The 23,745-nt window shown below is 38.0% G+C and overlaps 1 protein-coding gene across 1 annotated transcript in view; it reads right to left on the bottom strand.

Moving 5' to 3' along the window:
- Positions 1-23,408, bottom strand: part of ENPP3 (ectonucleotide pyrophosphatase/phosphodiesterase 3) — a 36,411-nt gene extending 13,003 nt beyond the window's left edge. Inside the window, exons 1-16 of the mRNA XM_041469871.1 lie at positions 23,282-23,408; positions 20,177-20,255; positions 18,088-18,210; positions 16,014-16,139; positions 14,889-14,949; positions 13,543-13,640; positions 10,946-11,025; positions 10,267-10,386; positions 8,812-8,921; positions 7,122-7,187; positions 6,099-6,171; positions 5,527-5,635; positions 5,250-5,378; positions 3,840-3,871; positions 972-1,099; positions 16-82 (exon numbers count right to left, since the gene is read on the bottom strand). Coding sequence (XP_041325805.1) covers positions 16-82; positions 972-1,099; positions 3,840-3,871; positions 5,250-5,378; positions 5,527-5,635; positions 6,099-6,171; positions 7,122-7,187; positions 8,812-8,921; positions 10,267-10,386; positions 10,946-11,025; positions 13,543-13,640; positions 14,889-14,949; positions 16,014-16,139; positions 18,088-18,210; positions 20,177-20,255; positions 23,282-23,398 — 1,518 coding nt within the window. The 5' untranslated portion in view covers positions 23,399-23,408. The remainder of the gene's footprint in view (positions 1-15; positions 83-971; positions 1,100-3,839; positions 3,872-5,249; positions 5,379-5,526; positions 5,636-6,098; positions 6,172-7,121; positions 7,188-8,811; positions 8,922-10,266; positions 10,387-10,945; positions 11,026-13,542; positions 13,641-14,888; positions 14,950-16,013; positions 16,140-18,087; positions 18,211-20,176; positions 20,256-23,281) is intronic.
- Between the last annotated feature and the right edge of the window lie 337 nt (positions 23,409-23,745).

Genomic DNA, 23,745 nt, shown 5'->3' with positions numbered 1-23,745 from the left:
TAGAAATCATCTTACCTCCATACTTTTGAATTCATTGTTATAGCCATGGTTACCTCCATCACAAGATCTGTAACTTTCATCCCTAAGGAGAAACCATCACAGAGTGTAAATAAAACTGACACAAATACAAGCACTTAGTAACAGTCATTGTGGCTCACAGACTCAATCATTCCTTGAGAACTGACTCTGCCATCATATTGTAGTATTTATGGCTCATCATAGCATTCATTTCCATGAAGACCTGTTTCTCCTCCAATAGAAATTGCTATGGACAGTAATAAATTATCCTAGCTGGCTGTGAGTGTACAGTGAAACAATATTTTCAAAGCAAATTGAAAAAATGGCTATTTTTGAACTGAGGCCTTTACCTAGCTACAGGTTGCAAAACAAGTGTAATCTGTTTGGAAGAATTCCTAGTTATATTCTTTGGCATTTTAACAAAAAACTTACAATGGGAGAACTCTGCTGTTAGCCTCTGTGTCGAATAATATAAATAAGACTTGCAAGGGATTTTGCCTTACAAGACAGCGCATTTTCATCACGGATTCTGAAGGGTGAGGAGACATGGAAAATGTGGGGATGGGTTATGGAATTAACAACGCATCAGAATACTCTGACATAGTGACTAACATAGAAAAGTAAAGAGATAGTCACTCCATACCAATTCAATGCACAGTTGTCAAGTGCAGGCATCCTGTTTTCAGAGGCCCAAGAACATTTGAACACAGTTTAAAATAGGGTGATTATAAGATTTTTTTCAGTGCACATTTCTTTTTGTATGTCCAGGACAGTTATTTGGTTTCACCAAAACAACCATGTTTCCTTTTTACACATAGGATTATTTCAACTGTAACAAACATGGAAAGGTTACAAGCCTAAAGCAAAACAGGAAATGAAGCATCTGTGAAGGAAATTAAAAGGATGAGAGCAGGATGAAAAAAACAGCACAACAATCACACAAATTATGTTACCTCACAGCCAGCCACTGTCGATCCACCAAAAGATGAACTTTATCGATACGAATGTTGTTAGCATAGTGAAATCGTTTGGGCAAGTCAGGGGTCAGGTAGGGCTTGAAGTGCTGAGGGGATCTTCTGCACTGTGAGAGAGGAAAGAGTCCAGTCACGAGTTGTGCCTCAGGTTCAAAAAGCTACCCATCATTCAAAATTATCACAAATATCTCAGTGATAGGAATGCAAGCACAAAGCCCATTATTCACAGATAGCTCCTCGCATGACCTGCAGACGTCATTTTTGGCCCCAGAAGCAATACAAGGAAAAGCAACACCTTTTTGGAACTCTTTGAAAATAGACTACATACAATTTGTATATCAAGTGCACAGATACTGTGGTAAAAGTACATCTAAGGCTTAAAGACACTCAGTAGAACTTTTTAGTCTATATTTCCGTACTAATGCCATTGGCATCTCGTTGGTAAGATAACACTTCACAAGAGAAAGTTCCCTGGCAGTTTATTTCTGCCACCTTCTGTCACTTTACCATTCAATAAATAACAAAGCAAGCCAAGTATACACAATTCAGCACAGTCTAGGGTTTTAGCTGCAAGCCTGAAGGACATGTAAATGTCCTTTGATCAGCTGTTAGCTAAAGGTCTTAGCTTTTACACCCTCATTTAGTGAGTTCATGTAACTGCTGCATTAGTAGGCGTGCCATGGAAGAGCTTGGAATTGTGAGCTAATGATAACCATATGACATACTGCAAAGACTTAATTATATATGGCCATTAGAAGCCATTCCAGCTGGCTGCAAGCATCATGGCAAAGTTTCAGAAGTGTAGCTCCAGACCAGGAATCCAGCACTGGGATAACCTAGAATATCTAAAATGCTAAAGAAGAGCTGCTAGGAAGCTGGGTAGGCCACAGAAGTGGACCTGTTTTACCACACAGGCTGTACAAACTATACCATGCTTGGAGTCTGGTCTGACATCTTCACTTCTAAATACTAGAATTGTATGCTCTGCACAGGATACAGATTTTAACATGTGACATGGGAGTAACTGTGCCTCAGTAGTCATCAAAGAAGAACAGAGGAACATGAAAAATAAGGATTCAGTGGGTTTGCTAGCCCGGAAGAAGAGGTCTAATTAAAAGGAAAAATAGAGGAAATCAGCATGTGACTTATGTCCATTCATTAGCAATAAAAATAAAACACACAACTCCCTTCTCTGCAAAAACCCCTCATTCTAATAACTTGACAGGGACAAAATACACCAACCATTTATGAAGAGGAAAGGAAAGAGGGCACGTCCTAGTACCAGACTATTCCCATAAGGCACAAGATGTCACATCTCTGTAACTATTAGCAGTAGCAGTTTCAGCAGAGGGTGAGAACATGCAGATTGTGATATTCCCCTCATACCGATGCTCTTTGATGCAACAGACTCCGCATCATACAGCGAGGCGGGGGGTGTAGCAATGAGAAAGCTTCTTCAGCTATTCCCAGCCATTGAGCCTACTCCTGCAAGTTCAACAGGTTAACGGGAGACCTCTAGTGGAGATTTATCGGAAACATATCCCTTTGGGTGCCCAGGATTTTGGCAAACTGAGAGCATTTTTATAACGGTACCACAACACCTGTCTACTGCTTAGCACAGGACAAGCCACAGAATAGAAAACAAACTGGCAATGAAGAAAATAAGGGAAATTTATGACAGCACACTGAGAGTAAGCAGTTTAAATGTTTAACTCAGTATAAATTGTAAAAGGAAAGAAATACAGAAAGACAACTGTCCTACAATTTTTTTAGTTTGGCCAGCACATTCATCCCACATGTATTAATGTATATCTTGAACACTACAAAAAAGTGACAGAGACTGAATTATCTGTCTAAAAGAGTATAAGGAAAGAGGAAAGAACCATGCACTATCACATCACCCTTTAATAAAAGAAATAGATTTGGTCTCTCTTTCTTTTGCACTGTGTTCTGCACTTCTTTGTTTGTATCCTTCAGAACTCAGCTGTCAAAATGTGCCCACATGGGAGACACAGGCAAGCTTGGACCTGCCCGCAAGTGCTACATCCATTCAGCACGGCTCAGTTCCAAGCAGAGCTACCAGCACAGGGCCCTGTCGTGGTGCAGCATATGTAAAAGCACTGCAACTATTTCAGTGATATGTCAAAAGATCCAGAGTGGATCTGCCTGATGCCAAAGGCCCATCTTGCCCAGTACTCTGTTTCAAATCAGACCTCCAAAATTCCTAGAATCAGACACTTAGAGAAAGTGTGTAAAAACAAGCCAAGTATTGAATGAAGTTTCTTTCTCATACCTGCTTAGTTTCTTCTAGGCTTCAGGGACTTTTTAAGTCAGATGTTCCTTGTGGATCAGGTCTAAAAGCCCCTACAGTGCTGTCCTGCATTAATGTGTGTGTGTCCCCCCACACCTTTCTACTTATATTTCCAGCCTCTACAACACTTTGTGGCAATGTACTCTACAATGTCATTATCTCTTGTGTGGAAAAGTTACTTTAGCTTAGCCTGAGTGCAGCACTTGTGTTCCAGTGCTAAGAGATGCCTATTATCTAAAGCATGTCTGTGCTGTATTCTCTTCTATCATGAAGATATACCCAAGTTTCTGTCCCTGAAGTCAGCCCTTTCTCTTTCAAAGCAAAGTACAGAACAATTTTCTCTGAAAATTTCTCTCCCTATGGCAAACCTTTGTGCATCATCTTTGAACAACTTCCAGAACTGCTTCCCAAGATACACTGGAGTCAGTACACTTTTTAAATTGGCACCATAGTCTCATTTTTTTACAAACTGTGTTTTTTCCTCAGATTCCTATTACGAGTAGCTATGAGTAAAAGTTATGAGAATATTTACTCACTGTGAGGTTTTTAACGATTCCATCTGAGTCAACTGTTAAAAGAAAAGATGAATTAATGTACATTCGAATGGCTGAAGGACAAAGCCTCATGAGGAAAAACTTAAACATGCTTTTTTGTCTATAAAGTTGGTTTTCTTTATTAGCTTGTGAAGATAGTGGCAACTATAGCCTTCCACAGGCAGGAATGTTATGTTTCCAATGGTAACTGCCTTTAAGTGTGCGTGTGAAAGTAATTACAACACTACAACTTTGGATACATCAGGACAGACTGTAGAAAACTGCCATGGTGATGACTGTCTACCCCTAAAGCTGACAGATCCTCAGACCTGAGGTTTTTTCTCTTATCTAACCCCTGTTTGAAGTACAACCTTTTTTTCATTCAACAGAACCCAGAGAACTTGTCTTGTATTTTGTTTCCAGCAACAGTCACAGAGGAAATTTCAATCTATCTTGATATTTTCATCTTGCACATTTTGAAAGAGTAGTTTAACCATTTGACATTAACTTTCTAAAAAGCAAATCTGAGCACTTCATGGAAGAAAAATTCCTACAGAAAATCTAAGACTATTAGAGGAAATGAGTCAACAGTTTTATTGAGATTGAGACACAGAAAAACCATGAGTATTCTTTCCTCAGGTCATTACTCTGCTTTTGTATGACTTAAACTAATTAAAGCCTGCTTTATATCATATAAATATTGTGCCTTCAAACATAAGTACAATTATAAAATATGAATAAAAAGTACAGCGGGATCCCAGCTCTTATTTGCAACCTGCAACAACTATCCCTTTTACAATACTTTACAAATTCTTTGAAGTCGATAAATAGAGCATTTCCACAATTTTATCTCTGGTTCTGGGAAAGTTCTGGGATTTTTTTTCCAGCCTGGTAGCATGGTATCTATTTCAAGTCAGAGTTAGCTCAAATAGTTTCAATTTTCTGTTATTTTGAGATTCTAGCTAAAGGGCTTAACCAAGGCTTAGATTTCACTGTGCTAAGGTTCAGACTCTGTAACTTTGTACACACAGAAATATTCATCACTTCAAAAAGACTGACTCTGCCAATGTTGCACAAGAAATCTGTGAGGAGCAATGCACTTACGAAAGACCTGAATTCCAGCTAAAAAAAAAAAAAAATACTACCTTTACTTCATCTTTCCATGTCAAGAAAATGCAATTTAGAGTCTGCAACAATCTTTTCTAACCTTCAAATTCATCTAAAGTGGTCATTCTTCAAAAAAGATATCCCAAACAACTTCCATGGATGTTGAAGCCAAATTAAGGGAAACAGACAGCTGCTCACACTGCTGATTACTACTGATTATCCATTTCCTTATTTATTTAATTTTTTGTTTATTTATTTATTTCCTGCTGTATTGATTGCTCAATCCCAGGATTGGTCCACACTTACAGGTAAAATAGTCCTTTGGAACATTCTTTGCTCGAATGCGAGCTGCAGGCCCAGCATACAGGTAGAAATCCACCTCTTTGAAGTAATTAGTCATATATTCTAACTGCTTGCAGTAGGTCCTCTCCATTCCTAAAGGACAACATAGAAACAGTACTTTTCCATATGTCAAGGAAAGTGATTTATAAAATGGATTAACACTACTAAGCCCACATATTTCACACAGGAAGAAAACAGTGACTCAGTAAAGTTAACTTGAAAAAAGAAGTATATACATTACCATGATCAGCTAAAACAATGAGGTTTACACATTTGTGCAGGTTTCTTTGTTTAAGTCCATCCATGAGCATCCCCACTGCTTTATCTGCTGCCTGTAAGGCTTTGATTACCTGTGAGATAAACCAGTTACAGATCCTTAAATGTTGAACTTTTTGCCATCATGCAAGTAAAAATGTAATAGTTTTGGGATACAAATAAGTAAACATTGCAGTACAATGTATAGGAATAAATAAAAGACAGCTCTGAGGATTTGCCAGGCCACACGCTTCTAAATATCACATAGTAATACAATTAAAGTTCAGTCTAAATATAAATATTAATATTTTTTCTATTGGTATGATCTGAAATTATTTTGTGCCAGTCTGTTTGGTTAACGGTTCTTTTGATTCACACATAGTGTGGGAATCATAACATTAGCCTCAACCACGAGCAAAAGTTCTTAACAAAAAGTCACAAAACAGTCATGGCAATTTTTTATCTACTATCCTTTCCAGGTCTATGAACTGGTTAAGTTCATAGTGCAACACCACTTTAAGCGCAATTAAGTGTAAGAAAAATATAGAAACTACTTACACCAGCACTAACTGGTCCAAATGAATGTCCAGAAGAATCTGGTTCTTCAATATATAAAGTGTATATATCAGGCCTTGAATTAGAAATAAACAAGAATGGAACATTATGAGAATTTAGAGGCGGCACCTAAAGGGAACACTTTGTATCAGGCCTTGAATTAGAAATAAACAAGAATGGAACATTATGAGAATTTAGAGGCGGCACCAAAAAAAAAAAAAAAAGGAATATTAAATGACATTTTAAAAGGAATTATAAATAACTTCTTTAAACTTTGATAACAGTCCATACAGCAAGAATAATCATTCAACTTCCTCTGAGTTTTGTAATTAATCAACATGGGCTCTTTTTGAAGTTACAGTTTCAGAAACAATATCCAGTGTCTTTGACAGGTAATCAGAAATCTCTCTGGAAAAATTCAAGATCTCATACACCAGAGCAAAAAATCCTTTTTGAGATGTAAATGGAACTACCACGTGAAAGAGCTCTTCCTGACTAAGCAGTGAGACTCTAGAGAGCATCTCCTAACTGCAAATACATTAGGATTTTATAAGCAAATTGTCATATAAAATATTTCATTTCTTTACACATCACAAAGTTAACACCATGATCAGCATTGACATTTACTTTTCATCCTGAATTACTTACTGCAATTACTTTCATGTATTTAACCTTTCTTGTGCAATAGCCTTCATATAAAATCTTTCTTCCACACACTTAGACTAGCAAATGAATGTTGAATGTTTTCTACAGGACACACACCAAGAAAAAAGACACACCCATCAAATAAAACACATACAACAGTACATCCTGTTCAGATATATGTTCACTTTTTAATCTTTTGTGCTCACAGTCTTATCATAGCTATGATAAGATACAGAACGGGCTTAAGTTCAGCAAACAATAATGTAAAATGGTGAGGAAGAGTCCATGTTTCACAAACACCAACATAAATGTCAATTGCTAAGCATTAAAACCTTTCTAAGCTATAGTCTCACAAAGCAGGTAGATATTACAAGGTGTTACCTCTCAGGCTGGGCATTATCAAGCCACTTCAGTATTCCTGAAATTCTCTCTTCATATGGAATCGACCTGAAAAGGAAAAAAAAAAAAAAATTATGTCAACAAAACTTTCTGACTAGCACTTCTATTTCCTAGATACAGAGAAAGTGTCCATACTCTACTCATATACCAAAGTCACAGATCTGGAACTAAGAATGATGCATTTTAACAAGGTATAGCAATTCATTTTATTACTCTCATTTTTAATTGAATGTAAGTCACTTTAAGTGGTAAATTAGACGGACCCTGATTCTGCAAACAAAAACCCGTTGGTGGAACTACTCATATATTTAAAAATACATGCAAAAAAAGGTATTTTAAGTTGAGGAAACAAACCTGAAATACAAGGTAGAATAATTTTTATTCTTTCCAGCATGTATAAGCCTTGGACTTTCATATTTTAAAAGTAAGTAATAACCTCATCAAAGTCTTTATGAGATCATGCTTTGTTTCCTATGAGAGAATTCACATTCTGCAAACAAAAACCCGTTGGTGGAACTACTCATATATTTAAAAATACATGCAAAAAAAGGTATTTTAAGTTGAGGAAACAAACCTGAAATACAAGGTAGAATAATTTTTATTCTTTCCAGCATGTATAAGCCTTGGACTTTCATATTTTAAAAGTAAGTAATAACCTCATCAGTCTTTGTGAGATCATACTTTGTTTCCTGTGAGAGAATTCACCCATTAAATAGCTCTGCTTTCCCTCAAAGTCATGCACAAGCTGTATGTTATTTACTCACAGTACTTAGGTCTTTTCTGAGTACCAAGCCTACATATCACTGCAAAGCCTGTTACATGTAGAGACTTATGGTTCTATGCTTGCTTTAGATTATCTTTTTAAAGAATCAGGGAAGTACACTGCAATCATCACAATCATCAAAATCTAGAAAAAATTTACTAATGTCAATGCCTTCTGTAGCAAAACAAACATACTGGAAGAAACACAAACAAAAACAAAACAAAAAAACCCCACAACAAACAAACATAATGCCACAAAAACTATGAAGGCAATTGGTACTTCACATGTGCAACTTTTGAATGAACTAGAAAAACCAACATAGTTCAACAAGAACTATGATTTGACAGCTGTGTGCACATTATCAAACATGCAAGCAAGACCAGAGGAAATTTAGAGCCCCTCTTCTTTCAATTTCTTCCCTATCTAGCAGTCTCTCTCCAGTAATTTGTCTCCCATAGCCTCTTGCCATGGCTCCCTAGTTTGTGTTTGTTATCTTAGGGTATAGGTTATCTGTCAGCTTATCCTCAAGTGCAAGTATTTTTAGAGTGCTGTATAATAGCTGTTGATTTTATGCATGGAAATATGACAATCATTGGTGCAGCTTAGCAGTGGCTACTAATCATTTCCAGGATGCTCTCCTAATGTTTTGCATTTGGCTAAGACTTCTAAACTGTCTAGGAGTGCAGAATATACAATACCCTTTGACTTTCTCATTGTGAATCCCCTCAATGATTTTGAAATTTTCAAGTATGTTTGGTCATTCTATGGCATAACCAGGACAATGTGACATGGCACTTATCTGTTAAGACTTGTTTAAAAATCCTATTTCATTTCCTTCAACTATCATACAGCAGTTTGGGTTTTTGGAGTAATCTGCAGGAATTTAGTACAAGTTGTATCAGATCTTACCCATTGTATATGGTGTACAAGGTGGGGTATGTTCCCCCAATTGGAACATCAGAGCCTGGCCAAAAGAAGGTGCCTGCTTTCAAATTTTGGGACATTGCTGTCAGCCAGACCTTTGGATAAAGATACAAACAAATGATTTTCGGCCACCACTGGAGGACTTCAGATCACAAAAGTAGAAATATGTACTGCAAGCATGCATTTTTCCTTCTCTTTTCACAGTTACCTAAGCATGATGTTGTCACTTCCTGAGTATTCTCAGCATAGAAAAAAACATATAGGTATTTCTAGAAATGCCAATGGGCACGATCCTTATTCCTGTGGCAAAGCCCAGGATCATGAAGCTGGAAGAAGCTGCCTTAGGGATATTCAGACTTGGCATTAGGAAACATTTTATTACACATACAACAATGGAACAGGTCTCCTAGAGAGGTTGTTGCTGCCCTATGCCTGTCAGTGTTTACGAGGCATTTGGACAACACCTTTGAAAAATGTGATCTAATGTTTGGGTAGCCCGGAGTTGGTCAAGCAGCTGGACTAGATAATAACTGTAAGTCCATTCCAACTGAAATATTCTATTATATTAGTTTCATTTTGTTTTGTATCTTTTTCTATTTCAGATATAGATTCTAATTATATGATTTTATTATAAGAGGGCATATTTCTATTAATCTTAAAAAGTGCCATTCTGGTTGTGTTACAAACCTGATGGAATCCTTCAGGAATAAAAACAGCACCAAAAACTGGCTATTTGAGTATATTATAAACATTATTACATAGACACACAGACACAGACAAATACATATAAATGTATATTAAGTAACTACTACATAATACTATTCATACTACATATTGCATATATTTAGGGATTTTTTTGGCACAATTGTTAGAGCTTGATATTTCTAGGAAATTAATAATATTAACCATAACCATAGGTACAATTCAGGGTTGTTATGAAATGTGCCATACGTTATATCTAATTGACTTTTTTTCATAAATGAAGCTCTTTGCTACTCCCTTCCTTGCTTTTAAATGCCTGGACATTTGCAAATAGATATGTGTAAATAGATGCAATTTGGAAACCAATTTCATTTCGTAGCAAGTCATCAAAAGACAAGCAAAAAAAATACCCAAAATCGAATCATACTGAAAATTTACTGTGGCTCCCTGTGGCAAGAAACCCATTCCAGTACTAGATGAAATATTTCAGTCTTTTTTTACTAACTGCCACATTAAGTGCATAGTTTAAGTCTCAGAATTATTATTATTTTAAGAGTCCTTTTACTTTCATAACAAGCAAACTCTTTTGTAGGCAACATATAATATGAAGCCTACAGGTTATCAAGTACTTTCTGCAAGCATATTGCACAAATTTTAATTTTACTCCCTTTTTGTGTTGTTTTATGATATGACACAAACCAATCTGGACATAAATACTGTATGACAAAACAAACCTACTGGTTGCCCTTTCCACCATGCAGGTTTGAATTTTTCCTCCCCTGAAAGTGAGAAATGCGCATTCAAGTCTACATCATACATGTTGTTGTCAATGATACCATGAGATTCTGGATACAATCCCTGTAAAATGAGAATAAACAAAATAAAATGCTTAGTCCTGAAATCAAATGAACCCTAAACTATGTTTCAATGCACACTGCTACAGTGTTGCAATTTTTAAAGAAAATTTTTTTCTTAGAAGCAGAACGCTTTCCTAATTCACACAGATCCTCTTCCTGCCAATGAATTCAGCATGCCCATCAAATTCCCTTTTCAGTATTTCCTTCCCAGCCCAATTAAAACCTGATGTGCTACAGATTAAGCACCCTGTATGTCCTGTGGCTGTATATCAGCTGCCAAACCCACCCTCACAAATGCTATCATCAAAAGGCTGTGTCCTCACCCATCCTCACCCATATCCAATTAAACTGACAAGGATCAGGAATAACCAGCTCACAGGCCAGGGACAGACAGCACATGTATAGCCACACAGATCATGCCTATATGTACCATCTCAGCATCTCTATCTCTCTGTGATATCTATAGCATGAGTTCCCACGTCCCACAAAAAGACAGGCACCACAAAATCCTTTCTGTATTATCCAGATAATGAAAAGGAGAAACAAAAATTCTCACTTACTGTGACAATAGTATAGTGGTTTGGAAAGGTTTTTGTGGGGTAAGCAGCTCTCATGTATTTTGAATGTGTGCCACATGTTTCTGCAACAGATCAGGGTATTAATATACATTTTCTTATATTTTTTTTTAAATTGAAAGCTAACAGTCTTAAAAACAAACAAAAATCACCACTATCAGTTGCTGTGGTTTTAGATGGAGGAATGTCACCCCAAAACAAGACTCATACAATCCTGGTGTCTCCTTGTGAGCTAAGCCTACTGTCCCATTGCAGTCAGTGGACCTGGATGCCCAATTCAGCTGCCTAAAGCCCAGAGGCCTAAGGTTCCTTTCAGAAATCTTTAATGAGCCTGTCTGGCCTTCAGATGCTCCCTCCATCCTCCATTTATTTGGATTGGTCTGCCAATCCAAATAAATTTCTCAGATACTTCTGAGATCCAAAATGGCCTAGCTATATACACATATGCAATGAGACTGAAGCCTGAGGTCAGACCAAACAAGGCACTCTGCAGAGCTGATTGATGACAGGCAGGGAAGAACTCAGTTGCTTAAGCACTGGAGCCAGGTGCCATTTGGGAAACCCTCTAATGTCCAAGACATCTGCATGAAAGCTGACAATTTTGATGCAAATCATTTGGAGATCTGTGTTCTGAGACAGCTGCTGAAGGCCATGGCACTCTGAAGTATACCAAAGACACAGATTAGGGCAACAATTTGTCCCGTGGCCCCCTCTGTCCATTGATTGAGCTGACTTGTCCTCAAGGCTCTTGCACTGTGCTGTGCAGACTATATTAAACATAAAGGCGCTGATTTCAATTAGCATATAATCATCTCACATGCAGACATCTGCAAGAATATGTCTAAATGCAAGTGTTCTGCCCTGGAGTGAATCCTGCCCTAGATGTCCTACCTGTATCTCCAAACATTGCATTCATCAGTCAAAGGCTCTCAGCACACAAACATCTGTAATATCTAAATTCACTGTAAGAGTCAACTTATTTACCCACAAAACAAATGCATGAAGACTGGAAGATGCCTTAATGATGGTTTTACATCTAACTCACATGGACAAAGTTCTATATTAAGCTGTAACCAGATGATTATTTCATTCATGCTCAAACACACTTTATTTATTGATGTAGAGCATTTCAGCCAAAGAAAGAAGCTGATTTAAACTAAGCAACTAAAACAATGAAAGTGTGAAATTTTCCAATAAAACTGTTCCAATGTGATACAGAAGGAAAAAAAGAAAAAAAAGGCTTAAAGAGTGTTTGAAGAATGGCTGAATAATTGAAAGATACAAGAAAATCAGCAAAATTTTCTATGGATTTCTCTTGCACAATAAAGGATATATATTCATAGTGTACATATTCTATAAGCTTGGTTACCTTTACTGAAAGTTCTATGTTAAAGGAGTTAATAGAGAGGAAAGATTTTATGTTACAAATCAACATTATATTTTTTTTCTTTTGCAAAGAAAGAAATTTCCCTTTCCTGTAGATTTCTGAGAAATATAAGCATGAATGTGCATAAATAATTGCTCAAGTTGACCACAAATATGAGCAAAGCTGAATTAGATCGGGTTTTGTTTCAAAGGATTTCTTGGAAACATAGACATAGAGTGGTATTTGCCTTTTAACCTGTTTGGCATTCCCTTTTCACCTTGTTTCAAAAGACTGGAACTGACTACTGACTTCAACATTCATGACCCCTTCACTGATTCAAGTTCCTTCCAGTCAGAATGATGTCACAGAATAAACAATCAGCCCAAGAAGTTAGGTTTGCACATTAGTTCAAGCCCAGGTTTCTGGATACTCTCATTATCCTCAAACAAGATTGTTAACTATTTGGTAAATGTAGTACTTAATAACACACATGTGATGTTTTCAATGAGCACAACAGAAACATAATGTAACATACTCAGCACTGATACAAATACTGTCAACTTAGACTATTGCTGCTGAGAAGAAATTACTAAACATGGAGACATTTTGTCCAGGTACAAAGTGTCTGGAGATCTGAGCTCTAAAATATGCAGGAATTTTAACCAAATATGCACTAACAGTCCCACTTTTTAGAGCGCTTTAAAGCACAAGCTAAAGATCTTCAACTTTCTTTTCCTCACAATATTCAGAAATGCTGGAAAATGGTTACTTGAGCCTTACTGAAATAATGTCAACATACTAACATCTTAAAATATCTGACTTGAAAAAAAATTTCCCCATAACTCAATGTATTATACTTCAATGTTCCACTCCTTATCAGCTATTTAGTTATTTTTTAATGCAGTACTGAGGGTGCAGGAAATGCTTATCTGGAACTTTTTCTCAGTTTTAAAAAGTATTTTAATGTGTATTTAAGAAAAAGCTGCTGACCAATATTAGAGGCCTTGTTAAAAAAAAAAAAAAAGTCATGTTTGCTGTGCAAATACAAGAAGCAATGCAGAATATATATAATAATGAATAGATACAACTGATGAGAGGCCTGATTTGTGATTTTTTTACTGCTGAGCAACACATATGCATGACAGTAGCAAAAGGGACCAGAGAGGCTGCATGCAGACTTTCAAAGAAAACAGTCAAAGGACCCTTGGTAACTTACTGAGTTTTTCAATATTTGGCAGCAAAGAACTCCAAGTTTCCAAATATTCTGCTCTAAACCCATCCATTGAAAAAAGGATAAGTGGTGGGAGAGTAAATCTATAAGAAAATATAAATGTATCGTCATAAAGGAACTTGAAGAGTTGGTGACTTATTAAGATTTCTAACAATATAAATTCAGCTTTTATAAGCAGGATCTAGAGTATTCATATGCATCCCAGAATGAACACAGTGTGAGATAAAGAAATAGTTCAATATTGACAGCAAATAATAATAATAATAATCCTTCTGGTAAGAAACCAGAAGAGGAATAAAACACAAGTAATCATTTCAGTGATAATATTTTAAAAAGTTACATATTGACATCAGGCAGTAATCACTGTCCCAGTTTGTTCTTATTAACAGTGGTCTTTCCAAAACACAGAAGCACACTAGCATCAAGTTTGTATAAAAACAGCCTGCATAAAACAGCTTACTGATTTGAATCTGAAATTAAATGGATATCTATATTGCAATGTGGTGTATAGCACTGAAAGCCCCCCTCCAATGCTTTCCAGGTTTTAGCCTATGAAACTGTGTTACCTCAGCAAGTTATTTGTTAACCTAAAAAGTGTACTTTGGTACCTATTTTGGGAGGTGAATGCAGGAACCACAAAGAAGTCACAATGCTAATGGTTTTAACGTTATAATTAAACTAAGTTGGTAGTAAAATAAAATAAAATAATGGATAATGTCACAAATACCATAACTGAACCAGAAATTAATTCATCTTTCTTCAAGGACAGCTTTTAAATGTTGCTTCTGTCTAGCCTCTACCTACTATTCTGAAATCCTGCATAAATAGCAAAAATGTTTTCAGCATTTGTAGATATAAATCTATGTCATAGCTATCTTTCAAGTACATCTTTCTTCCTGCAAGTAATTGGAGCAAAAATCCCCTGAATGATCCTTTTGCGTAAAGAATCGCAATCACAGATTCTATCTGTTGTTACAGACTGCATAAGGTGACTTATCTGAGCTGTCAAAGATACAATATGGTAACATAAAATGGACTATGAACAATTTGTGATAAATGAACCTTGAGATAACTCTAACAATTTTCCAGGCCTTTGCTGAATTTCAATCTGAATCTGAACTTCTGTACTCTGCTCTAAACTGTAAATGATCAATGAATGACAAAGGTTTTAAAAAGAACAAACATTCCTAGTCACAAACCATTTCTACAGAGTATTCCTCAGGGCAGGGACTTTACTCTTCATAAATATGAACACCTGTTTCAGAACACTGGAGTATTTCTGACCATTACAAAGCTTTTATTTGCTAAGAAGACAAATTCCTTGATCATACCCGTCTGGACACTGAGGAGTTTCAACTGACACACATGGTTCTTCTACCCAAGATGTTTCACCTAAAAGGAAAAAAAATACTGAGTTAGCACTGAACCTCCACCACTACCAAAAAAAGCAGCTACCTGGATGATCTTTTTGAAGCTCTTCCTGTAACATTTTCTGCTTCAACAGAAATCTAGGGCTAAAGACACCTTTACTACAGAAACAATTTGGTACAACCTAATTGTTTCAAACCCTGAAAGGACTAATGCTCACAACTGTAAGTCAAAACCAAAGAACATATGCTACACAGAAAAGGAAAGAAACAAAATGAAGAAAAAACACTATGAAAGCTTAGCCTTTTATTGAGTTTTAAATTAAAAATATTCAAACTGTATCCTGTCCACAATGGGCTACTTTCCTTTTTCCTTTTCTGGGTACCGCTGACACACTTAGAGACAAGCCCAGGAGCACCCTTTAGTACTTCTTTTCTTTCTGTATGTTGCAGTTTAACTCCTTTTAGCTTTAATCTGCATTTCATTAACAACTACAATTCTGCAGGAGTTGTCTCAGACTTATCCCCTCCCACAATGCAAAGGAATTCTGATAACAGATACCATGACACCATCATACTCCTCAAGTGTCATTCCCGTAACTCAATTATACCTGCACTATTCCTACGTGTTTAGCTGGAGTCAGCATGAAACAATTAGTCATGAGCAAAGATATCAAAAATTAAGTAAAACATACAAAATCCAATCTGAAACTAGATTTGTAATAGAAGGGATGGGAAATTTTAAACTAGAGATGACTACTACAATATATACTTCAGATTGTCTCCATCTATTTCTGGAGGGAAAAAAAGGGGGGGAAAAGTAAAAAGGAAACAATCCAAAGCCCCCACGTGGTATACTTCTGCAACATTCAAATCATTCTGTCCTTCTCATGGGTGACACAATTCACAGTGTTCTTCAGGAAAGGTGTTTTTCACAGTCAAAAATACCAATTCAAAACATATTCATTTTTCAAAATGCCAGTCAGACTCTGGTCTTGAGAAACAAATTCATCTGCCTTTATATTTTCAATATTTGCCCATCTATTTCATACAAAAATTTATATGTAAAACTTTTTTATTTTGATTTACCTTTGCAAATGCTGTAGTAATTTACACAGCAGTCTTTTTTCTGCAAGCAGTCATCGGAACAAGAACAGTAACTTCCAGGTATTCTTGCCTCACCACAACGGAAATTAGTGCACTTCCAAGACCGCGCTGAAAATTTGAAGGAAAAAAGCTATGATTCAGTTCATCTCATGTGAACTTCTTTGCATGGAAATCCTTCAAACAGGTAAAGAAAAACAAATTGTTATCTGTATGTGCTGTTTGAGTTGCTTTAGAAATTTGCTCTGGAAAGAAAACTCAAGATTTCATTTAACGCAAAAAGCCTATTTCTTTGGCCATTGAACAGTAACACAGAGTCATAAAAGAATTTATTTTACAAAGGAATCCCCAAAGTCATCTCCCTCAAAGCCTTCCATCCTTCCAAAAATATCTAGGATAAAAAAAATAACAAAACAAAACAGAAAACCAAAAAAACCCACCACTCCCTATTTCTTTTACAGAGGAGAAAGAGAAGCAAACTGATCTTTTTCATGCTCTTGCACATGAGTTCCAGCAGAGAGCAACAAAAAAAAAGAGAAGTAAGGGCTGAAGTGGGTAGTAAAATCAATAAGGATGAAGAAATACCTGAGCAGCTGCTGGGAAAGCAGAGACAGTAACTGGAGAAGAGCCTGGCCTCAATGCAGAACCAGGCTATTCCTCTGGAAGACAAGTGGACTCCTCCAGTCCCAGGCACCCACCGACATCTGCATGAGGCTGGAGAGTACAACTGACTGGGAAACACCCCCTTATCTTCAAATGTGCAAGAGGTATGGGCACAACAGGGCTGCTTCAAGGGCCCTGCTTAAAGATAACTCATTATTCCTGCTCATCCTCATCTTCAGCTTCGTATGTGCCATGAAATCTGCATGGCAAGTGCTTTGGTCATACAGGGGGCTGATTTGAGAAAGATGCAGGAAGATTTTGTGTCCTGCCAGGTCACCAAGTTGCAGCTCTCTAACCACCTGATTACAGAGGCAGCTTGGCTCTGTCGCATCCACCCGAACAGGAAGAATAATTTTACTCTCAGGGTGACAGAGCACTGGAAAGGTTGCCCAGAGCAGTGATGGAATCTTCTTTTCTGGAGACATTCAAAAGCCACCTGGACACAAACCTCAAGAGTGTGCTCTGGGATCTTGCTTGAGCAGGGAGGTTAGACTAGATTACCTCCAGTGGTCCATTCCAACCTTAACTATTCTTTGATTTTGTGATTTTTGTAACATTTCCCTCCTGAGGAAATGTGACATGACTTCTGTGTGTCTGCATAAACATGACAATTACCCTATTACAATCACGTGAAGAAAGAAATTCAAAATCAGTAACTGGAGAGGAGCCTGGCCTCAATGCAGAACCAGGCTATTCCCCTGGAAGACAAGTGGACTCCTCCAGTCCCAGGCACCCACCGACATCTGCATGAGGCTGGAGAGTACAACTGACTGGGAAACACCCCCTTATCTTCAAATGTGCAAGAGGTATGGGCACAACAGGGCTGCTTCAAGGGCCCTGCTTAAAGATAACTCATTATTCCTGCTCATCCTCATCTTCAGCTTCGTATGTGCCATGAAATCTGCATGGCAAGTGCTTTGGTCATACAGGGGGCTGATTTGAGAAAGATGCAGGAAGATTTTGTGTCCTGCCAGGTCACCAAGTTACAGCTCTCTAGCCACCTGACCAGAGGCAGCTTGGCTCTGTCGCATCCACCCGAACAGGAAGAATAATTTTACTCTCAGGGTGACAGAGCATTGGAAAGGTTGCCCAGAGTGGTGATAGAATCTTCTTTTCTGGAGACATTCAAAAGCCACCTGGACACAAGCCTCAAGAGTGTGCTCTGGGATCTTGCTTGAGCAGGGAGGTTAGACTAGATTACCTCCAGTGGTCCATTCCAACCTTAACTATTCTTTGATTTTGTGATTTTTGTAACATTTCCCTCCTGAGGAAATGTGACATGACTTCTGTGTGTCTGCATACACATGACAATTATCCATTTTCTATTACAATCACGTGAAGAAACAAATTCAAAATCCAATGGACGCCAGTGAGCACTGCCTAGAGGGGAACTTACTTGGCTCCACACAGGTGTCCTCATAGTCCCAGCAGCAGTCCTGACGCTCCTTGCAGCTGCTGTCACACTGGCAGCCAGGCACATCTTTCCTGTGTGGCTCATTGCACTTGTGTCTGCAGCTGACTGTAGGGAGAAGGCAGCGAGACTGAGTGCTCAGATAACCCTGTCCCAGGTAGGTCAGTTAAACAGACCATGGATATGGGCTGCAGGGAGAGATGTGCTGAATAATTTCCCAAATCTTATTCCCTAGCTGTTTGCCAATATGGTCACCATCACAAGGGCCAACATGGTGGAAGCAAGGCTGTAGGAATCCCTCTAGGAGCTGAAGGTCTGACAGCTGTTGGGACCATGCTGACCCACAGCCTGGGGCAGGGCTGTTTCTGCAACAGGTCTCTGCAGAACCACTGGCACAGGAGGCAATGCCAGGGTGTCCCACTCTGCCAGCATGAGGAAGAGGAGACCGGCATCTCCCCTGCTCATTTCTTGGTCTGAAATAAAAGAGGAAGAGTGATTCCCACTTTGGATGTTCTGTAATAGACCTGCATGGGACAGAAGCTCCCTCAGGGCAGGGTACCAGAGCCATGGGGGCTCCCCAGGGGCAGCTGGGCAGGGACCAGCAACCAGGAGCCATGGCACCACTGCAGCCTGGAGCAGGGGAGCTGAGGCAGCACGGGAGCAGCCCCACACCACACTGGGCACTTCCATGATGACAGGGACAGGTCAAGGCCAGGCTGTTGGCCCATGGGTGGGACTGGCTCAGCAGGACTCATGGCTGGGCATGGCAGGACTGTGGCAAGCTGGAGGCCATCCTTGCTGGGCCAGTGCCAGGGCAGTGGACACAGGGGCAGTGGACCCTGGGCAGGATGGGGACAGCCCAGGGGAATCTCCTTTCCTGGAAACATTCAAAAGCCGTCTGGACAAAATTCATAAAGCTTACTGGAGCACTCAGGACTCTGGCAATATCTCTGCTACTTTATTGTTACCATGTCCCTTAAAAATCTGTAGGTTGTACTGTTCTAAGTAAAACAAAGAAAAGGGTCCAAATGATGGGCCTGGCGTTGAAAGTTGAGACAAGTATCCTCAGCACAGCTCTGACACCTTTGAGCAGGGTGAAGGGACAGCTCTGGGTCTCCTGAGGACACCTGAAGAAAACCCCAAATCTCTAAAGATCACTCGCAGTTCCACACCAACCTCCACATGGACAAGCCTTGTATCCACATTCTCTGCACGCCACTTTGTAGAGCCAATGCAGAGCTAAAATAATTTTCAAATTATCAAAAACCATTTACGGTTCCACTTCATCTTATTTGCTAGGGCCCATGCTATTGAAAGTCTTCAGAAGAGTCTTAGACTTGATGAGCCACTAGGAAAACACTTACAATATGTGTTGATTAGCAATGAGAAATGTGCAATGAGAATGTGCTTCCTTAAACTCCTTCAGAAGGGATTGCTATTTCTTTGATTCCAAAGGAAGTGTTTTATTTAATTCACAGTGTCTTGCGTTTGTTTGTTCTCACCTAGACTGATCCCCTGACATCAAAACATCACTTTTTTTTTTTCTAACTAAAAAATACCATTCCTGAATCAAGCCACTACCCCCTTTTTACTGTAGCTTTACAGAAACTCAAGTTTTCAAAGAATATTCATAATCAGTTTTAGCATCAACCTCCTGAATTATGCCAAATATACTGAAGATGATCCAATGATATTTCTTTCACAAAATATTGTTGAATTGCATTAATTGCAATAATATCCTATTATATTATATTATATTATATATAATAGGATAACATATCTCAAATTTTCTGCAAGTGTTAATGTAATAAAACTTTCAATGTGCCATGAACTAGGTTTCACACATTTGGAAAGATCAGCAAGGCACTTGGTGGTTTAGGATAGGTTTTTCAAGTATTGATTGTGAGTGTTCAGTTTTTATATAATTGAACTCAAAAAATGAACTTCGCAAGAACTTAATTTTCACAGGTGGTGACTTTTCACAGATAATTTACATTACACTACAAAAGAGCCTTTGCTGAAAGCCTTTGCCAGATACAGATTGGCAATTATGCTGCAAATATCATAAACATACCTTGCTCCTGGTTTCCACGGTTGAGTCCTAGTCCTAAACCTAGTCCCAAGGATATAACCACCAGAGCACACAGCAGAACCTGTCACACAGACACAGGGAAACCAACATTCACAACTGTGATAAATTGTTGTGTTTATTAGAAAGTAACTCTTATTAATATTTCTATGAATGCATGATTTAAGAACTAATAATTTCTCTGAAGTTCTTCATCAAAAATTTGAGTCTGAAGGTAGGAGAGGCACAATAGTTATAACCTTAGAAGCTGCACTTTTAACCTATGGCCAGTTGTGATATTGCAACTGGGAAAATCTTTGCTGGAGAAAATAAAGTAGGAAGTAATCAGTGTATTTATCTGTTTTGCAGAGGCTTTGCCTGTACAAATAAAGGCAATCACTTTTATTTATCTTCTGTATTTACCTGATATGATCACAAGGATTTCTTGAAAAATTTATCTGGATTGAGGCTGCAAGTGTAAAATTTTCACCCACGTGCCAGTTTCTTACAATGTCACCCTGTTAGTAAGGTTAGAGGAAATTGGAAGGAGACTAACAGCCCAAGGAAACTCCCTAACAGAAAGCAGCATATCTTTTGGGAGACTGGGGGAGAGCTGAGGAAGCTTCTATCAGCTCAATAGACACAAAGCTCAATGACAAATGGCAACTCATGCTGGTTGAAAGGTGCAGTGAAAAGTGACAACCTTCTCAGAGTATTTTGTGATATATGCACTTTCCTCTTCACTAAGACAATCATGGGAAAGAAAATGCATATCACAGAAAAAATCACCATGAAACAGCCCAGTTTATGTCCCATTTTTGCCTCAGTTTTCTTTTGTCTTCTGCCATTTCCAGGAACCAATCAGCTGATTCCTGGAAGTACTAAGGTTAAAAATAAAGTAGAAATGAGAGAGGATTACTCTCAAGATCAGTATAATTATAATGGAGCCTCTTATCTGAGACTACAGCAATTTTAAGGAATAGAGAACAACTGCACGTGCATCCCTGATCTTTGCTGCTGCTGCCTGTCCTGCCTTGCAGGTGCTGGGCAGAAGTGTGGCAGCAGGAAGGGCTGCTCAGTTCTCAGACGTGGGTGTACAACTGATTTATTTCTCTGGTAACACCAAATGCTAGCAATGCCATAGTTACTTCCTTCATACTTTCTCTTTCTCAACTTTACTTTCTTCCTGCTACTTACATGTTTTTGTACAAATGTACCTCAAAAGGAGTGGAAATGGAATTGGTGAGAGAACTGGATGAGGGAGACAGATGGAGTAAGGATGTGTGGAAAGATTACCCAGAAATGCTGAAGTCCCTTGAAGAGAGATTGCAGGTGTGAAGGCAGCAGTTTAATCCTATGTCCAGTCAGCAGGCTCTGAGAATAAGGGTGTTAGGGTGTTCTTTTGGGCTAGACCAGCAGTCACTCTTTCTGGGCAGGGAGGATAACACTGAGCACAGATAAGCCTAATCACCAGGGCATGTACTTTTCACCTCAAAGACACTATGGTTTTACCCTTAATTTTGACTAAAACTCACACTTGTAGTTGAAATAAATAGATCCTACTAAATTGAAGTACAAATTAAAATACAGCTGCTACAGCAACAAACATTCCCCCTTCTTCAAGTAATAAGACAGCTGAAGTAAAACCCAAAAATTCCTATCAGGTATTCAGATAAGGTGATGCATTTATTATAACATCTACACAACCACCCTTGATTTTAGGACATTCATTCTTAAGGTGAAATAATGTTGGTAGCACCTATTCAAATCCTCAGGCTTTCCAGAGCTAACTTTTATGAATTGTTAGACAATTCAGAATTACAACTACTTATTCTTAGAAAAGTTGTTCCTAGCTCATATGCTCTGTTTGCTGGAGGACTTACTAACAGTGTGACTCCTATTCTCTGCCTAAAATTTCAGGAAGAAGTTGCCAAGAAAGTATTTCATGCATTAGATTTAGCAAAAACATAAATTGTGTGGAATATTAACAGTTTACACCTCCAAAATGTAGATTGTGAGTTTTGTATAGGCAGGCATTTGAAAACTAGTGCATCTGAAAGAATGAATACATTTTAGGATACTTAAATTTCTCACTTTACTCTTCCAAGTACCTCTTGAAGGTATAATTTACTTTCCTTTATAGTTATGCAGTTTTCCCACATTCTTTCTCATGACTCATTTTTAACTGATGACTTTAGGAAAAATATGTCTGTAATTTCATCTTCTTTTTTTCACAATTTTTCAGTATTTTCCGCATATTTTATGCAATCCTTGCACAATGCAGCATTAAATAGGAAACTGTACTATGTAAAATTGTTCTGATGACATAGAGCTGAAAAGCTTGACTCTTTTTTATAGGGCTGTTTTCAAAATTAAGTTACAAGTTTTTCTAAAATCAGTACTTGTAGTTTTCTCTACTTTCCAATTTATAAATGCAAGAGCTTGTGCAAACATATATACATATTTAATGCTTGTTTCTATTGTGGCCACAAACAGAAGATACATGAAAATATTATAAAAACTTAACAAAAACCTATGCTTTATTGTTTACATGGCAGCTGCATAACTCTTAAAGCCTCAGGAAAGAGGTGAAGAGTTGACACCATATTTGAGATGTGGGACTGACCAAACGTTTCTGTACTGTACAAAACGTAGTTTTTGTACAAAATGTTTCATTAGGCTTTTCCCATGCCTTGCTTCCTGAGTGTTTTTTGCCAACGACTTGCCTACAGGTTCTGTTTTGTTAATGACAAATATTAAGATACAAAAGTAAAAAGAAAGCATGGTTTCTTTGGCCACAAACAGATCTGTTTTGAGACAATATCTAAAACAAAGTATCAAATCAATGTCTTCACTATGCAAAAGAACTGTCAGGTTAATGAAGCACAACAAAAACTGCCAGTAAAAAAAATTGCTTCCCAGGTACCAGAAGAACTTTAGAAATGTGCCAGAGAAGCTAGTGCTGTTTCAGTGGCACACTCATGCAGTAAAATTTTAACTACTAATTACTAAGCTACCCCGAATGTTTATACTCATACAATGAAACTTCAAAAAATCCTGCAGATTTGAGAATTGTTAAAGTAGCAGCCCTGAAGAGCAGCACCTACTTACAGCACAGATGACTTTGTATTTCAAGACGGTTTTTTTCTTCACATACTCTTCTGATTTTAAAGATATCTCCTCTGAATATCCTCTGTGATCCTTGCTTATATCATCCTCAAGCTCCATTTTGTCGAGATCTCCCACTCGTCTGCGTGTTCTGCCTTCCTCAGCCCCCCCAGCTGTGTTAGCTGTGAGTGAGATGCTAGTCCTTCTTCAAGAGTACTTTGCTCATGGGTCTTTTTATGAGATCTCAGCTCTTGCATCCGTGTTAGGTTTGCAGGAAGCCAAAGCAAGCAGGAAAACTACTCTGAAAGGTCAAAGGCTGAAAAACATTCATCTGTGTTCAGGGAACCTGACTGTTCAAGATAAGAACGGCATTAGGCAAACACTTAAGTGAAGATTAGAATTAAAATGTTGCTAAGCAATAAAATGCTAAAATACTGAAGTACTCAACTATTTGGTTAAAAGCTTGT

Source organism: Pyrgilauda ruficollis, unplaced genomic scaffold (assembly GCF_017590135.1).
Source record: "Pyrgilauda ruficollis isolate IOZ18807 unplaced genomic scaffold, ASM1759013v1 scaffold24, whole genome shotgun sequence".
NCBI lineage: Eukaryota > Metazoa > Chordata > Aves > Passeriformes > Passeridae > Pyrgilauda > Pyrgilauda ruficollis.
Note: the sequence above shows the minus strand (reverse complement) of the source record. Positions and strands in the feature narration are given on the sequence as shown.